This window comes from Trypanosoma cruzi, genomic scaffold, assembly GCF_000209065.1.
Source record: "Trypanosoma cruzi strain CL Brener 1047053517075 genomic scaffold, whole genome shotgun sequence".
Classification (NCBI taxonomy): domain Eukaryota; phylum Euglenozoa; class Kinetoplastea; order Trypanosomatida; family Trypanosomatidae; genus Trypanosoma; species Trypanosoma cruzi.
In genome coordinates this window covers 39,203-56,803 of record NW_001849296.1, presented here as the reverse complement: position 1 = coordinate 56,803, position 17,601 = coordinate 39,203, and the positions used below count along the sequence as shown (strand labels likewise).

Sequence of the window (17,601 nt, the reverse complement as noted above, 5' to 3'; positions counted from 1 at the left end):
TTGCGGACACCACCACAGCGGGTAATACCGGTGGAGTGACAGCAATGAAACGACTGTGCGGTTCTGTCAGTCGGGCTGCAGTCAAACTGCCTCGCCCCTCCTCAACCGACAGAGCGCGGGACCCTCTCGAGGGGTGACGCCGTCGTGTTCCCCATCACGCTCGCAGCACTGGCAAACTGCAATCACTCTCACAGAGAGCCAATAAAGAGTGTGTGGATGTGTGCCGAGAGCACAGCGACTGCCATCGTCAGAGGCGGTCATTTTGGCACCGTCCTTCACGCGCCAGCACACACCAAGCAGCGCACGCACCAAGCGACGCCCGAAAACAGCAAAGCAAAAAAAAAGGGGTGATAAAAACGACCCCAAGAGCAGGCAACACCGTCACGCACGGCTGGCATCGTGCAGCCGCGTCAGCCGGCCCCAAGCGGAATGCAAAAAGGCGTCCCGCCGTCGCCAACAAATTCTTTCAGAGCACCGTGCAACTAGTTATGTCTGTGTGCGTGTGCGCTGGAGAAGCAAAAAAAAAAAAAAAAGAAGAAGCACAGGGAGGACATCATCAGCGCAGCAAGAGGCACAGCTGGATGGCAGCGATACATGCGGTACGGCACAACCCCAACAATCACACACGGTGGCAGCACACACCCATCCACAAAAACAAAAAGAAAAAAACAAAACAAAATTCCTTTTTAAAAGCGGCAGGGTGTGGCTGTGTGTGTGGCGCTGCGGGTGTCTGCCCGCCCTGACCGCAAAAACAAAACAAAACAAGAGGGAAAGAAATGTGTGCTCCGCCCCACAGGCCCTCGTCGCACGCCCACACGTCACGGCTCCCTCAGCGCGCCGTTCGTCGCGGCCCCTCCTCATGCGTGCAGCAGGCGAGGCGCACAGGGCCGTCGTCATTAGCGTGTCGGTGGGTGTGCAAGTGGAGCAGTTGGGCGGGAAACACACGGCACCCCTCACAGGAAGAGCGCTGCATGAAACAATTAAGAAGAGAGAAGAGTAGGAAAGAAAAAAACGTCCATAGTGATTGCCCCCAAAAGCAAAAAAGAAGGATGAGGGGGTTATGAGAAAAAGCAAAAAAGCAAACAGAAAAATTGGAAAAAAAGTGAAGCATTAAAAAGAGTACTGAGAAGCAAAAAAAATGAAAATCACAAACACATAAAAGAAAAGAAAAAAGTTATCTGAGGTGAGAAAATAGTTCCCGGGAGAAGTAATTATGTGCGGAGGAGGTCGCGAGTGTCCCACGCGGCAGCCAGTCACTCCTCACAGAGCCGCAAGCCCCCACAGTCCCAACAGAAGAAGCGATGGCAGCAGTCCGCTCTCACGCATAGTGCCAGCATCGCTGTTATTCCCCTGCGACAAATTTCCGAGGCTGCTGTTGAGCGCCGTAGCATTTACTTCCCTGACCTCTGAATGGACCTCTCCGTGCCCATCCCTTCCTCCCACCGTCTCCCCACTCTCACCGGAGCTCACGCTCACCCCAGTTGTCACTGCGGGGTCAACATGCCCCACGGTTTCAGCGGTAGGAGCGTTTGCATCTGCTGTGGCGGGAGTGCCCGCAGAAGTTTGAGGTGGTCTGTCTCCCGGCACCGTATCTCCAGCTTCCGCTCCCACCGTTGTATCGCCATCGGGTGAAGAAACGACATCCACGTTTTTACTTCCACCGAGAGATGTTCGCAACGCCAACTGCTTTACAGAACCCTCCCCTGCCAACGGAGGGGCGGTGGAAACTGCTGACGGGGATACATCGCCACTGCCCACACCCTCATTTTCATTCAACGATTCACGCCCCAACGGCGGTTGCCCGTCAGAAGGAGATTGCAACAATGTTCCTTGCGCACTTCCACCTACCGGAGGTGGAATGGGGACATTATTCGGGTTGAGGGCGCAAACCTCCGCTTCATTCAACGGACGGTTGTACAGCAGGACGTTCGTCACGGTCACGGACACGTCTTTTTGGCTTCCTGCATCGCCTCCATCCCCTCCAATGTAGAAGTGCGAGATCTCGTTCGATTCCGTAGTTTCCAATTCACATTGCGCATCCTCACCCACGCGCTCACCATCGACGTACGCGGTGCTCTGGTTGCCGTTCTGCAGCACAATGGCCAATTGGTGTGTTTTCCCTGGCTTCCAAGGGCTGCTGAGCTCATTAGACTTTTCCTCACCACACAGTAGCATCCATTTCTTCTCTTTGTTGTTGTACGACAGTCCCAGGAGTACAGTCTTCCCATTATCATTCATCTTCACACCAATCACTGAAATGGGGGTATCTCCCTCCAGCACATTGTCGATGGACACCGTCGCCACAAGAGTGAAGTTGTAGTTTGCAAAGTGGTACAGCTGATTCTCCCCCTGACTGCCAACAGGCCACTCCGCCCACACTCCACGGCTTGTAAACTTCACGCCACTATCCACCTGCTCCGCCCCTTCTTTATTACTTACTGTGGCGTTCACCCCGAGGTACTCGTCCCTCCATGTGCCATCAGAGAAGTTGCCAGACAAAAGGCCAACCAGCCCATCCGTGATCTTTACAGCGCCGCAGGTACTGCTAGTTGAGGCACGCTCCGCATCACTTTTAGACGGGCACAGCTGGGAGACACGTTTGTCCACTTCCTTCCACGTCGCCAGCACCTCCTTCACCCGCTCCAGCTGCTCAGTCAGAAGCACAGAGACCATACCGGGTGATGGTTTCCCATCGCCCTTCTTCTTCTCGTACAGTGCAATCAACTCCTTCTCATTACCACCATCTTTACCACTTTCGTACAACAGGGAACTGGCGGCAGCATCGTCCCCTTCTCCGGATACCGGCCCAATATCAACAATGTGCGCATTGTCCGTCAGCCAAAGATGGAGTTCACCCTTTTCCACATTTTCCTTGGAATACACCGGCAGAGTAACGAGCATCACAGTTCTCTTATCACTATCGACACCGTCAATCGTCGCTGTGGTGAACCCGCTTCTAACGAGTTTCACTTTTTTATCCTGTTTTTTGCCCCACACGCGCGAGAGTGTCCCGAGTGCCTCCGTCCACGAATCCCCCTTGTCACCGGACTCGTACACCCTGCGGCATCCATCGTCACACGCTGTCATCATAATGAGTTTGTCCTTCCACTCCACGATAGAAGGATCACTGCAGCCATCGGCAGACATCCACTTAGACAGCGTCCAACTCGCAGTACTCAAGGTGTATATGATCAGAGAAACGGTTTTTTCATCCTCTTCAGTCCCCTCATTCTCCTTCTTCTTTGTACCCTCCACTGGGAACACAAGCGTACCGTCCTTTATCTTAACACCCGATCCACCGCCGCCAACCAGCCCTGTTAAAAATTCGTGTTGCTCGCAGAAGGGTGTCCGCGGGAGACCTTTGGTATCCTTCCACTGGATTCCTTTGCTGCTTTCGTCAACACCGACTTCCCCTTTCACCAGCAAAAGCCCCGAGTCATCAGCCCCACTCTCTCCAGCACCAGTGGCAGCTTTCCGGCTGTATTTTCCAACAAGCATGTAAATATCATTTCCCTCCACAACTGTTGTTGGTCGGCTCAAATCCACTTTCTTCAACTCTGTGGAAGGGGCTTTCTCCAAAAATTGTGTCTCTTTCACTTCATTCAGCACTTCCACCGGTGTGTCAGCATTATCTTTCGTGAGAACTTGGGATGCAACGCCAGAAAAAAAGTTATCTTTACCTTCCTTCGTCTCTTTGCACTGCGCCTCGGCAACGGCAAACACGTCACTCCCCACTTTTAGAAGGCCGGGAGCGCCCAACGAGTCCACAGTTACACCAGCACCCTCAGTGATGCCCTTCCACTCAAACTTTGGTTCAACTGACTCCTTCACCTCATCCGCAGTCACAGTTCCACTGCCGCCGCAAACCATGACGACAAGTAGAAGCAGCACAAAATGGAAGAGATCCCGGGACATGTTGGGCCTCGGCGGCTCACTCTCTCTTCCTTCCCTCCTCCTTCCGCTGGATCCGGTCACGCGGCGACGGTTGTGTGTGCGGGGCGCCATGACAGCAGCAACGCGTGAGAGCATACAAATGTGTGTGTGTGTGGGTGCTATTGGTCCTTTCAGTGCCTTCGAACTTCACAGTAGCAATTCGCGCTTGTTTTCCTTCTTCGTGTGTGAGTGAGAAGTAAAGAAAAAAACTGCCAACAAAAGGGTGAAACAGTAAGCACTGCCAGCATCCACAGTGAGTGGCGCCATCATCCCCGCCGCAGTCAATAACAAAAACAACAACAACTCACGCACACAGACACACGGAACAAGGAGAAAAAACAGTGCACCGGGAACACAGCAACTGTTACCACCACCAGAAGCAGGAGCCACAGCGGTTGAGGCGTTCGTCACGCGTCGGCACACACCAAGCAACACCCAAACACAAATAAACCAACGTGATGCAAAAGGGCACAGCCGCCCTTCGCCGCGCCCATGCGCTGCCGCCAGTCCTTTTGATGCTGTCTCCTCCAGCGCTCCCGCTCCGCCACCGGCACACACCACCCCGCACAGCCGGAGGATCCCCCGTCGACGGATCCACAGCATGGGAGAAGCTTCGGCACGTGCAGCCGCCGAAAGGGAAGCAATCCGCACTCGTCCCAGGCACCCTCAACACCCACACCACCCACCTGCCTGCATGCCGCCAAATTCACGCCCGCAACACGTCGACAAGACACATCGCGGTCTCCCGTCCTCCCTTCTCGCAAGGGCAGCCGCAGACAGAATTCGGTGCGTGTGTGCGTCCTCAGCAAACAAATCCCTCCACAGCGTAACCGACACAGAGTGTGTGTGTGCATGTGCTTGTGTGTTTGGCAGCGCCTATAATTGCAGAGCAGCTGTGCGCCACAAGAGAGTCAGAAGAAAGCAACGGCAGAGAGAGGCAGATAGCACACACGCACAAATTACTCATATCATCACACACAAACACACACACACACGCAGCCCGCGGAATGGGTGCTCTCAACCACAAAACAATGAAAAACAAAACAAAAAGCCGAAGCGTGGGACGACCAGCGTACACACTCTCATTGCTCCCGTAAAGCAAAACACACACACAGGGGGAGAGAGAGAGAGAGGTCGCCCACTCAATGCAATAAAAACAAAACAGAAACAGTTACAGTGCTCCGCCCATGCAGCCAGGCAGGACGGCAGCGGTGCGTGTCGTGCAAAAGAGAGCACCAACGGGCCTGCATGGGTGTGCATGCAATATATACAATGGGCACATTATGTGTGTGCTTCGTGGAATGAGGTGAGGGCGAGAGTCCATGCAAGGGGACACACACAGAGAGTGGGTGAAAGACGAGTGTGTGTGCGGGCGGTGCATGGCGCTCTCTCACTCACTCTCACGCGGCCACTACCGCAGCCGCAGCCGCACACGCAACAACAAGGAGAAGCAAAAGAGGGAAGGTGGTGTGGGAGACCGCGGTGCTGCTGTCACTGTCGCCAGGCGTCGCCGTGTCACCTGTTGTGGCGTTTGTGGCTGGCACTGTTTCTTTCGGATTGGCTTCTTTATTTTCATTTTTTTTTTCTTCTCGTGTTCCTGTACCATCAGCTGCTGGATCATTTTTCGGGGTGCTGTCTTCAGTGCTCTTGTCAGCTTCATTACTGGCGAAATTACCGTTTTCCGTGGGTGATGGTGGCTTTGTTTCTGCATGGCCGTCAGATGGTTCATTCTGCGAATTGGCTGCGATGGGGGCAATGCCCTCAGTTTGTGAATTGTTGTTTGACTTCATTTCGCTTTGGGGTTGTTGTAGCTGTTGCACGGGCACGGTATCTTCAGGGCTCGACTGTCCATTCACTCGTGCTTGTGTTGAATTTCCCTCTGTTTTTCCAATTGTTTTCAGTGCCACTTCTGCTGGTGCTTTTGTTAGTGATGGTGATGTTTCTTGTGGTATTGTTTTCATTTTCGCTGCATTTTCAAGTGACCCTGTTGGTGAATTATCATTTTTGTTTTCTTTGTGTTCTCCCGCTTCTTCTTGTACTGCTTGTTTTGGTTTTTTCGTTTCATCCTCATCTTCTTTAACCTTTTCCAATGCTCCCGCCCCTCGTTCAGGAATGTTAGGAGGAATATTAACGCCACCGTCATCCGTCGGCTTGACAGTGGAGGATGCATTACTCTCGGAAGGATTATTCCAATTGTGATCCTTGCCAGGTTGAGTGACAGTACTGCCAGATGAAGATTGACCAGCGCTTTGGCGTTGGGACTCCGTTGCCTTACCGCTTGTGGGATTCCTGGTATCGTCAATTCCATTTGGATCAACCGTTTTTAACGGCTTCTCCTGTTCAACTTGATCTGATACTTTAGGTGTCGGCAGTGGTGCTGGTGAACCAGGCGTTAAAACGTCATCATTACCTTTTGACGTCGTACCAGACAATAATTGCTTGGGCTTTTCCGATGTGACTGTACCACCCAATTCTGCTCCTTCCTTGTCCCCAGCCTCAACCGCCCTTATTAATCCCATCTGAGTGGATAACAAACTGCAGTCCGCCCTCGGAAAAACCCCGTCACTTTCAGCATTATTCATTTGCGTCAATAAATTCCCGTTCCCTTCACTGCAGCGGTCCACCATCGCGTATACAACTCCGCCGGCACCGCACCACAGCACGCAGAGGGCACACACCAGCAGCACACGGCCAGTCATCATCATCGCCATCACTCCTGTCACTTGCGTGCAGCCTTGAGCACAAACTAACTCCCCGTCAACGCAGAACAAAAAGGAGAGACACGTCACAGAACCACGCACAAGCGGCAGCGGCGCACACAAATGAGTCGGTTGGAATGAGTACAATTGCAGAACTCCCACAAAGCACTGCAAACCAAAAGTTTTGATTACTTTAATATATATATATATATATTCACCTGCGCCGCTGGCCAAATCCAGAGATTCCCAACGATAGAAACCAAACCAAGTAGGAATAAGAAAGGGGTAAATGGAACAAGAGCGGGAGTTCACCATACCCTCAAAGTTTAACACCAATTAAGTGTATATATATCATCTGATTGCAACAATCGTGACCCGCTCACGTGGCCTTTTGAACTCATGTAGGATCTAAAACATTTAATACTTACGAATTGGCACACTTTGGGGTCCTCCAGCCACAAGACCCCGCCGCCCCCTTTCGCAAGTTCCACCCCTTCGCCAATTCCTAAAGTGTAAAAACACGACCGCGTGATATACCGTCTGCGGGGTTGTCCGCTGGCCGTAAGTAAGCAAAGGATGCCTGTATTCCGCGAGACTCCAAAAAATCATAAATCCGTTGCGGCTCCCACATCATGGCGTGCGATTTCGAGCTGCCTTTATTCGCCGCTCCTGCAGCGAAGTATTATCCACCTAAACGTCAGTGGTGGGTGGCAAGATGGCGGAAAAAGACGATAAGACCAAGCGTACCGCGCGTGCCTCGGCCTGCATGATAAGAAAAGGTCTCTTCTCCCATTCCCTTCCGGCAATTATAACGTCGCCGGAGTCTGGAATGAAAACGGCTCCCCATCCCTGGAGCGATGCATCCGTGATGATGGCGGCCGATGCCTTTTCAGTGGACTTAATGATTCGCCTATGATTATTCTCGATGATGTGTCACAATCTCTCGCCCAAACCAACCGCTGACGGCGGAAGGTTCGCCGGGGATGTCTCCTGCACGATTCCCCGGTTAAGTGCGGATAATCGCCGTCGCACTGCCGTGATGAAAAAGTAGTAGTCGCATAAACGCGTGCCCAAAATGGCCGCCGCATATAAAAATCGTGACGCCGTAACCTCCATTTCTGCGATGGTTAAAGAATTGGGTGCCGGCATGGCGCATGCAGACCAGACAAACTTGTCACTCAGGGACACCGCCCGGTGAGTGTAATCAAACGGCACCCCCAGAAAGGTGTACTGCGCAGTACCCGATTCGCAATCCTCCCCATCGTGGCGTGACAACTGTCCGCATTACGAAGCACTTTGGCTTCCCACAATGTCGCATCGCTTTTCGGCCCTGCAATGCGTATATTACCGATCCAAACGTCGATACGCACCAATGGAGGTGCAGCCAGAGGGGGTGAACCACCGTCGTCACCACCGCAATTGCCGAAGCAATAATAATCCGGAGAATTTCTGGGCTGGCCTTGTATCCCATTGGGAGCCGTGTCAGCTCCACCAGCGTGCCGTCCTCCACGCGGTATCAAAAGAGATGCCGAGTCTCCCGCGGTAAAGAGACTTGAAAAAAGGATGCCTTCAATTCCAGGCAGGAAGCGGCCTCAGCCATCACAGGCAGCAAATAATGGGAAATGTGCAAAAGAGGAACATTCGCCTCATAAGGGTCGTCTCTGTTCTTTTCGCGCGGCCACGCGATCCATCGTCGTCGTAAACCGGTGGTTTTCTCCTCCACAACTAAGAAAGGGGCATTATCCATCCGCCTGTTATTGTGGACAAAGCGTCCTCGACTATTCCCGCTTCCCTCAATAGTCGCGCTTCATCGGTCGGAATCCTCCGTGAGCCTTCGCGCGCTTTACCGGAGGAAGACGGAGGGAAAGGGGACCGCCCGACGAGTCCCCAAACTTGCATGAGACTCTCCAAGGTAGTCGGGTTCAACCGACTCATGATCCACTTTGGTATTCAATACGGTCACGTTGACTTGCTGTAACGGGATAGTGTGTTCATCTTGTGGAGTGGTCAGACGCGTCCTTGTCGCGCGTCCTTATCGTTTTGGCGCGATGGCGATAAAAATCATGGAAAAATGCTCCTCTGCTTTCAACCAGGGTTACTGCCCTTCCGCAGTCTCTCCCTTCACATCAATGCGACCAGCGACGACACCTGGGTCAGCATTGTGGTGTACTTCCTCAAATATCGAACTGTATTCTGGGGAATTTCGAACGGATTGACGTGCTTCGCCAACTGCGAGATCACGTGTGGGTCCAAATTGTACGTCTCCACGATTTCAGCAGCGTGTCTCAACACACCCCGTTTTATGGAATGCGCCGTGGCACCCCAAGGAGCCAAAGCTCGTTCGACTTTGGCATTAGTAATATTCGTGAGCTTTTCGTTCTCTTGAAGTGTCCTGCATAGCTTTATAGTGTCGAACGCATCCTGCCCTCGTATCCTCACGGACCGAAAGGCGCGGTGGGGATCCGCCCTCGCCGTCTTCGGCGCCACGGACCAATCCAAAATTAAGGTCCCGTCCGGCTCCAGTGTAAAATTGTTGGATGTCAAGGATGCAATCCCAAACAAACGACTCGCCGTTATCCACGCAAGTCGAAAAACAACACGTTCCCTCCAATCGGTCCGGCTGCGGATAACTTGATTCATCTCTTCCTCTGTTAAGGGGCGCGCCTGCTTCGTCTCCCATCGCGCCGCAATTTTTTGTATCCCCAGAATCATCATGTCCAGCGGGGTTCGATTCATTTCCAAAATGGACCGCAGCATCCTGGCGTACTGCAGTCGGGTCGATGGCGCCACTTCGATTGCCATCAAAAAGGCCGCGCAGGTCTCCTCGTTCATCGGCAGTTCGTGCGTGCGGCAAAAAGTCGTGAATTGCCCAGCTAGAGACATTCTCTGCTCCCACTTTGACGACGCCCACATTACCCGAGCCACCTCGTTTGCTCTCCTCGCATAGCTGGCCCAAAGCGGGGATGTCGGTAATTCGTCGTACCACAGTCGAGCATCGTTGGCGGATAAGCTCCTTTGCCCTTCTCGATGATTGCGTCGGGCAATTTGTAATATCGGGTGGAGCATCGGCGGCGCGGTGCGACGCCTGTGGGGATTGGTGGGAGGTGGTGGAATGAATGGGGCTGCCGTCTTCCGCTCCCACAAGCGGCTGGCAGCCCCTCTGCCGTTTTTGACGGCCGTCTGCGCTGCAAGCGATTCCTTCTGGTCGTGCTGTGTACGCTGCACATGGATGCATCGCGTCCACAAATACGACACAATCGGCATCGCAACGATCGTTGCTGTTGCGTGCGTGGGCGGGCGCGCAGTTCGGAGATCGGGACGCTGGACTCAGTAGTCATCATCTGCAACTGGAAGGTCTGCAGTAGGGCACTCAACAAATCCATGAAACGATCGGCAGGATCCCGTTCTTTCTCCAACGTGCGCCTGCGCGATACCAAACCTTCAAAGGCAGGCTGAGCCTGAGCGTCCGCCTGGTGCCAATAGTCATAACTGTATGCGCTCCGGAGGCAAGCGACGACTTCGGAGATGCCCTCATTCCATACACGCGGAGCACAGGTGGTGACGTCCAACGCAAGAAAATGCAGCACCCGACCTTCTGAACCGGAATCCTCTTCCAAGTGGACGGTGGGGGGCAACGGCAACAAAAAAGAAAAATAGGATCTCCCAACATTGCCCTAAGACATCTTAGTGCTGACCAGCCGTCTCTCCCCCGCAAGATTGGGTTGGGGAAACGCGGATGCTGACACGCCCAGGCCATCAAACGATGCGGTTGATTTGGCTGTGTATTTCCGCCATCGCCGTGCATGCGTGGGGCCATCTGGCGGCCCTCTCCGAGAGGTGGGCGCCTCTCGTTGACACGGCGTCTCCGCCTTCCGCAAAAAGGCCGCCAACCACCGAAATGTTAGTTTCACGTGCAAAGCAGTAGTTGAGCGCCTCTTCCGTCTGAAAGTAAATCTGAGCAGTCCAATTCTGTACGTCCGCAATGGCGTGGGTGTATTCCAAGCCTAATATCTGCCTTTCCGCAATGACGAGCCCTTGCTTGCCCCCAACTCCCGGGCCGCCCCCACACGATGGGCAGGAGCACTTGAGCATCGAAATTTGGTACTTGAAACGCCCGGCGATTCGAAAAGTGCCCCGCAACGGCCGAGCCCTCCAACTGCTTGGCGATCTTTGCTGAAATCAATCGCAAACATGTCATGGTTGCATCGACGGTTACCACCGCATCCAACGGCCCGTGTTCATCAATGAAGGGAAGCTGCACATGGGCATCGCCATGCTGGCGTACCAGGTCCAACACCCGGGCCACGATGTCGCTGCACTCCGTCGCCGTGTAAAAAAGTCACTGCCATTACTCCACATAAACATGCAAGAACATGGCACGGCTGTGAAACAAAAAAATAAAAAAATAAAGAAAAGGAAAAAATAATTGCGTCTTACAGCTGTCGGCTCCCTGACTCCCTCAATCGCGGTCTTCCAAAAGACCGTACGATAAAAGAGGAAGAAATCCCGCAGAGACATCTCCGTTCCATCAACAGATAAATTCATTTGGGCAGCCAGCCATCCTCGCAGGCATTCTTCTCACAAACTCCCATAAAAATAAAGGGAAATTGTGCGGCCCCCACGTCTCGCAAAAGCCTCCAGAAACGACGGAGCCTTCACAGAAGTAAAAACGAAATAAAATAAAAAATGATTGTAGTGGTGCGACACTGTTGACCGCAATGATTCCCTGAAAAAAAGAAAGACATTCTCTGACCTAACCCTGCAGACACACACAAATATAAAAGCCGTAAAAACACCCCCGAACATAATCCATCATAAACGCACTGCGCTAACCTCCTCAGTCATTTCTTCAATCTTCTCGTCTAATCTTTTTGCTTCACGAAGTTAAAACTCCTACGACATTTTATAAAACTTCTTTCGATATTGACACTTGGTACTGATGTGTGGTTTTCCAGAACTCCGCAATTTCATAGTGTTCATCGTCGCTCACATTATCGGAATTGTCGACACCACATCTCTGCCAGTCATTCATCGACGTGCTGCACGTAAATCATCTCCCACGACATGTCTCGGGATAATTCCTCCCAACCATTAAAATATGCCGCCAGGCACTCAGTGAACTGCCTCACAGTGCTGGTTATCGTGTGATGCCCACCCACCGTAGCCATCCGCAGCCCGACCAGCGTCTTCCGTCGTGACTCCACAAAGAAAAAAAGGGGTCCACCAGTGGAAAGTTCCCAACCGCCGGTGTGCACAGCAGCCGATACTTCAAATTTTCCCTCTCAGAAGAATTCTTCAATGAAACCAATCCATATGAATCGTTGGGGTGCCCTTGAGGTTTAACGTTGGCACTGCGTACTGTCCTCCACAACTTGCTGATGGCTTCAGCTCAAGGTCCTCTACTAATGCACTGGCAAACTCCCCCAAAAAATGAACACTCGCAAGCCAAACCCTCCCGTACATTCAGACAAAAGAGTATTCCTCTTCCCCAATACCAGCAACAAAAAAAAAATATCTTTCTCACTCATCACGTTTCCCAAAATAGTGCGTTATTCGACGCCCGAGGCAAAGCGATATCGGTGCGTTAAGAAACCCCTCAGCACCGACCTCTCCTCTTGCTCGGACAACCCTCACGAGCTTTTGAGACGGATTCTCAGAATACCACAGTCTCAGTCCACGAGGTACAAAGTGCCTTTCACCATCCCGAGACTGGACCCCATCCAAGGATTCCTCAGTGGCAGCAGAGTGTGCAATGACTTCTTCGCATCAAAGATGTAACGTGGAATCGGCCCCACTTTATCCCATGGCGTCCTTTGACCATCCTCCAGTATTCCGCTTGCTCATCAGTAGTCCCATCGCGATTCATCCAGGCGCACACCGCCTTCACATCCATCCCGTCGGAGCAATTCACGATGATTCGCTCGGCGTTTGCTTGCGTCTTCCATTCACCATAGTTGCGCACGTTTGGGGATGCCACCACAATCATGCCCATTCATCAAAAACCGCAGAACCTTTCTCTGGCGGTGTTCCTTTCTCTGTCACATCGTAGATAATGTACCCCCTTCATCTTCAAATGCCACAAATCATACAAAAAGTCCTGGGATATTTTTTACCCACGTACCTTGTCACCGTCTTGGTGGTCTTGTCAAACACATACGTCGTGCTTCCACCAAAACTGTACGCAACCACTTGGAGTTTCTTGACATCGTAGTGCAGCAGCTGGTAGAGGAGGTATGAGCCGGCAGCCATCGTCTTCCCGATATCGGGCATCCCAATCAACACACGTCGCCCAGGCGTAAAGTAGACCCCAGGAAGACTGTTGAACCACTCGGTGAGATCGCCCCCTGACGATCTGCCACACTCGCTCCACCTCACAGTTCACATGGCAGTCACGAGTGGATTACTCCCCACCCACCTAAAGAGTACGGCCATCCCTTGTCCGAGGTGAGCACCAGCAGCCTGAGACTTGCTGCACCGGATTGCTCCACATCGTCATTCTTTTCGAGAGTGTCGCCAACTGCCCTGCACGTCCATTACTGCGGTGGTTCCCCCTCCCTCACATCCATTCCCGTCCCCTCGCCGCCAGGAACTTCCACAAAATGATGCCACCTCGCACCGTACACAGACGCGCACAGTCCCCTCAGTTTTATCGGTGCGCTCGACTTCTTTGGGTTCCTCGCCCCCTCGGCGGCTGCATCCAAAACTGTTTGGTGACTTCATGGACAGTTGCTTTTACTGCTGCAGCAGCTTCTCAACGCGTCAGTAGATTGTCCACACAATGACCATGAATCCTGCGTACACCTTCCTCCAAATCCATCCCATCCCTTACAGCCCTCTCCATCCTCACGTAGCAATCCGATGTCTTTATTTCGTTCAATGCCCCCGCACCGTGGATATGCCTCGCAGGGTCCCCTGAAAAACTCCTCCAGCAAGACATTCCCATTGTTGTCCGCAACGCCCCTGCCGTCCAATTCCGTCGTAAGAACATCATGCAGCTTCATTTCCTTGTAGCAAAACCTCCCTTCAAACAGTACATCTTTGATATTAGTGGATACGGTAAATTTTTTCGCTGCTCCAAGTCTCGCTGTACCACGTCAGGAGCTGCATCGAGTTTCCCATTGCAAGAGAAGTGACCGGATCCTTCCATTCGAAGCCTCTCCACTGATGAGGAAAGAACACGCCTTCCTCAAGTTTGTCTCTAGCCTCCAATAGTCTTTTCCTCCCATCCAGCTCTTGGTATGACGGCAATGCCGTTATTATGCGTAACCACCTTTCGCCTCGGATATACATCTCGGGACACTGAGCAAACACCTCCATCGTCACATTGTATCTTTCACCAACGACCGCTATGGAGCCAACATAACTCCAAAGGAAATCATTGAGCCTCATTTTGGTGCTGAGAGTGTATCCGTCTAGCAGTACATCTTCCACCCGACTGTCAACAGTCCGCTGCGGTCGCCCTTTACTCCCCGCCACATGTCGAGTCGCAGCGTCGGAACCATCACCAGAGCCGCTGCGAGGCGCCACCACAACACCCGTGCGGCGAAGCATCCCACTCGCACCGCCCAACTGCGGCCAACAGGTGCCGCTGGCTCCAAAGGACAGTCGCGGCTGCTTCGTCCCGCAGTCCCAGTGGCGTTGCGCGCGGCACTCGCACGGCGGAGTGGTCGGTGCGCCACGCAGCCGCACTGCAAAGCATGTCGGCGAAGCAGTCGAGGTCCACAGCCCCCGCAGCAACGCAACGTGCAATCGGCAACAACACCGCCACATTATCGCAATTTTTATTTATTCAAGTGGCCTCTCTATTTGCCCTATTCCTGACAATAAAAATAAGTGCACGCCTTCACAGAAGGAAGGGAGGGAAAAACGAAGGCACGATCCCACCGTCCCGCCGCGGGCCAACACTCTCCTCCACCCACCGCCATCGCCGCACAGGAGACCGCAGTCACATCGCATAGGAAGCACCACAATGTGCACCGCACCATCGTGCACTGAACGTTGGGCGAGACGCGGCCAGGCATCGCCCCGCTCCATTTTCCCACCACTCAAGTGTTGCATGCCCGCAAAAAGCAGCAAACAGAATCAGAGTGCACACAAACCCAGTCATCCCCCTCACTCGCTGAAGCACAGTATTCGCATGGAGTGGCATTTGAACACACCAGCAATAGCAGGCCGCATGCAATTTACCTGCCAACCCTACAAAGAGACACAACAACTCTGCGGAGTAAAAGTGACAGCCCCTCGGTGTTGCCCGCAGCTCACATGGCAGGACAAATTACACGCACGCATGGTTCCGGATCCCTCGCTGTTTGAGTGCACATCAACAGAACAAGTAAAAAACACGTGCGCACAAGATGGCATTTAAACACACAAAATCATCAGCCCTCTGGCTCAGCCGGCCACCTCAACGTGGTGCCAGGGTCTAGTACTCTTTGCCAGAGAGGAGGCTAAGTGCCTGCTGTCCACGCTTCAAGCCCGATGAGTACTTGTTACTTGGTTTTACGGGCCGGAAGGGCACATGATGCAGCCAGTTGTAATGGCTGCCCGCAGGGTAAGGTTATCCTTGCTGCTGTATTCCATCGTACGCTTACCAGAGCTGCACATTGGAGGTGTAGTTACTACGACTGGTACGAGCAGAAAAAAGTCGTCAGCCTGTTTTGTCCGATGGCGCTAGAGAGCAATCCCACACAATCCAATCGAAGCAGCACGCCGGACAGAATGTTGTCAGTTAATAATAAATAAACAAGTAATTGCGCCAACACAAAAAAAAAACAGCTGGATTTCGATTTGCACCCCACTTCTGGGCAACAGTGGCATGAGAGTGTGTACGTGTGCAAGACCTTTCGTGGGACGGTGCTGCCCAATCCCTCCATCCCCTGGCACAAAAGGGGCAACGGAAAAAGGAAGAGCACACTCTCCAGAAAAGGAGCGACGGTTGGGCAGTCAACCCCCGTTCCTTCCCACATGAGATCCACATGTGTGCACTCCACCTCAAATACGTACCTCCCTGGACGCCGCATACATGACGTGTGGTTTCGTCACCCGCAATGTGTTTTTCCTCCTGCAAACATCAAAAACGATGGCCATGGCGCAGCTCCACTCAGGGGAAGCACAATCGGAGCAGACACGGGTGGAAACCAGAGATCATACAAAGAAAATAATAAAAGGTAATAACTCCTCCAATCCACGGATCCGTGCAGTGTTCATCCCTCTTCTTTTGAGTGAAACCTCCTCAACAGAACAAATGCAACAGACACATGTGCAGCACAATATCCTCCTCTGTCCTGCGTTCCATCTTACTCCCCATGCGTGCAACGGCGGTGGTGTCTGCGTTACGTCTGGGATGACTGCAAAATACCAGGCAACATGCTGTGGAGAGTAGACGCTTGACGAACGTGGCCGCATTAGCGTCTCACAGGAAATAACATCAAAAAGAAAAAACATCTGCGACTCAAGCTACCCGTGTGTGGCCGTACTAAAGCGAACACTGAGACACGTGTGGAGCGACGTAAAAAAAAAAGAGGAGAGAAGGAAGAAATAATGAAACAATCCACAGAAACACATCGGTATATATATACATACACAAAGTAATACACCATTCCACATAATTCTTCGTTCTTCCACTTGTTGCTTGTTCTACACAACATCAGAAGTACAAAAAGCGACAGGCATGCCCTCCCACACAGTCATCGTGGGACAGGGGAGAGTCACTGCAGGCACCCGCACAAGAATAGAAACAATGCACAGGAAAACAGCAACAATGCCGTTGCAGAGACCGATGGGTGGCTGTGGTGCGCAGCAGCAGCGGCCCCACGCCCTCCCTCATCGACAAGCAACGCACACGTCCTAATTTCATTTAGTGAAAGCCACAGAAGAAAGTTGTCGGTTTTTTACCCCTATTTTTTTTCAAATTCGATGACCCGCAAAGCAGCCGCCATCGCAGAACACGCTCTCATTACTGAGTAAAAATCGGAATAAGAACCCCGGCCCCCGGAGAAAGCGTGCAACACACACCCGTGACACAGACGCCCCGGGCTAGCGCGATACCTCGATAATCCGTTGTTGCCAAAATCGATAAAGTAAAAACAACTCAACCAACCAAGCATTCTATAAGTAATAATGATATATATATATATATATTGCCAAAAGCGTCTACGTTATACCGCATCCATGAGGAGCTTCGTACCTTCTCGCCACGTGGAGGTACTGTTTGGGCAGACACCTACCAACTCGAGAAGAAACTGCGCCAACTTTCTTGAGCAGCACAAATTCAGTACTTCTCCGGCGTGAAACAATCAACCTTGCATCCTGCATTGGATGCGCGGTCGAACAGGCTCAAGGCGTCTGAGCGGGTGTCACCGGCCATGGGCTGCAACAACACCGCAGGTGGTCGGTACGACGACGCAACGGTGGTGCCTGAGGCGTGCGACGATGACGTCACGTCCTGCGGCTTCTGCGTCTCTTCGTCGCCATGCTCGTCATCGCACAGCAGCGCCTCCAGCCCACCACGCCGCGGCTCGCGCAGCTCCTGCCAGTGGCGGTCCTCCGCGTACCACACAACGACGCTGTACACAGTGGCCGCAAGCAGCACAGTCGTCAGCAGCAGCACGATAGCCACGTACGCCCTCGCACCGCCGTCGCTCGGCGCAAGATGTTTGGCCGCGCTCACCAGGCACAGCGCCGCAAGGAGCACAAAGCTCGCAGTCTGCATCACCGTCAGAAAGGCCGAGCGCATCATGTTCGTGAAGGCAACCACGCCCGCGCCCGCAAGCAGTACAGCCGCCATGCAGAAGTACTGAACGTGGCAGCCTCCCACGGGCGAGTGCACAGCCGCAACCAGGCCCACCACGCACAGCACCGACAGCTGGAACACGCACCAGTACACGTGGCTGCCCCTCATGTTCGTCAGCATGCCACCGTACATCCGCTGCTGCGCCGCGGGGTGCCAATACCCGACGGGGTACAGCAG

General features: G+C 52.9%; 4 protein-coding genes and 1 pseudogene across 4 annotated transcripts, besides 12 other annotated features; all 5 read right to left on the bottom strand.

Moving 5' to 3' along the window:
* Positions 1-3,127: part of a sequence feature (areas not merged during assembly with more than two copies in the genome that could not be assigned to a particular haplotype) that runs on past the window's edge.
* Positions 1,064-1,173: a sequence feature (T-rich).
* On the bottom strand, positions 1,261-4,029 carry Tc00.1047053511221.60 (trans-sialidase, putative; the record flags this gene model as incomplete). Its single annotated transcript, XM_805144.1, has 1 exon — positions 1,261-4,029. The coding sequence occupies one exon, from the start codon at positions 4,027-4,029 to the stop codon at positions 1,261-1,263; it is 2,769 nt and encodes a 922-aa protein (XP_810237.1).
* Positions 3,128-3,977: a sequence feature (haploid, Esmeraldo-like haplotype).
* Positions 3,978-11,216: a sequence feature (areas not merged during assembly with more than two copies in the genome that could not be assigned to a particular haplotype).
* Positions 4,906-4,931: a microsatellite.
* Positions 5,334-6,644, bottom strand: Tc00.1047053511221.50 (mucin-associated surface protein (MASP), putative; the record flags this gene model as incomplete). Its single annotated transcript, XM_805143.1, has 1 exon — positions 5,334-6,644. The coding sequence occupies one exon, from the start codon at positions 6,642-6,644 to the stop codon at positions 5,334-5,336; it is 1,311 nt and encodes a 436-aa protein (XP_810236.1).
* Positions 6,825-6,847: a sequence feature (AT_rich).
* Positions 7,003-7,104: a mobile genetic element.
* Positions 7,008-11,222: a mobile genetic element.
* Positions 11,040-11,221: a mobile genetic element.
* Positions 11,217-12,109: a sequence feature (heterozygous, Esmeraldo-like haplotype).
* On the bottom strand, positions 11,526-14,402 carry Tc00.1047053511221.35 (annotated as a pseudogene).
* Positions 12,110-16,665: a sequence feature (areas not merged during assembly with more than two copies in the genome that could not be assigned to a particular haplotype).
* On the bottom strand, positions 15,251-15,652 carry Tc00.1047053511221.20 (uncharacterized protein; the record flags this gene model as incomplete). The annotated part of the gene is made up of 1 exon (XM_805142.1): positions 15,251-15,652. The coding sequence occupies one exon, from the start codon at positions 15,650-15,652 to the stop codon at positions 15,251-15,253; it is 402 nt and encodes a 133-aa protein (XP_810235.1).
* Positions 16,666-17,601: a sequence feature (heterozygous, Esmeraldo-like haplotype).
* Tc00.1047053511221.10 (dispersed gene family protein 1 (DGF-1), putative) lies at positions 16,903-17,601 on the bottom strand (the record flags this gene model as incomplete). The annotated part of the gene is made up of 1 exon (XM_805141.1): positions 16,903-17,601. A coding segment is annotated over one exon (699 nt), but the record flags the coding sequence as incomplete, so codon positions are not given.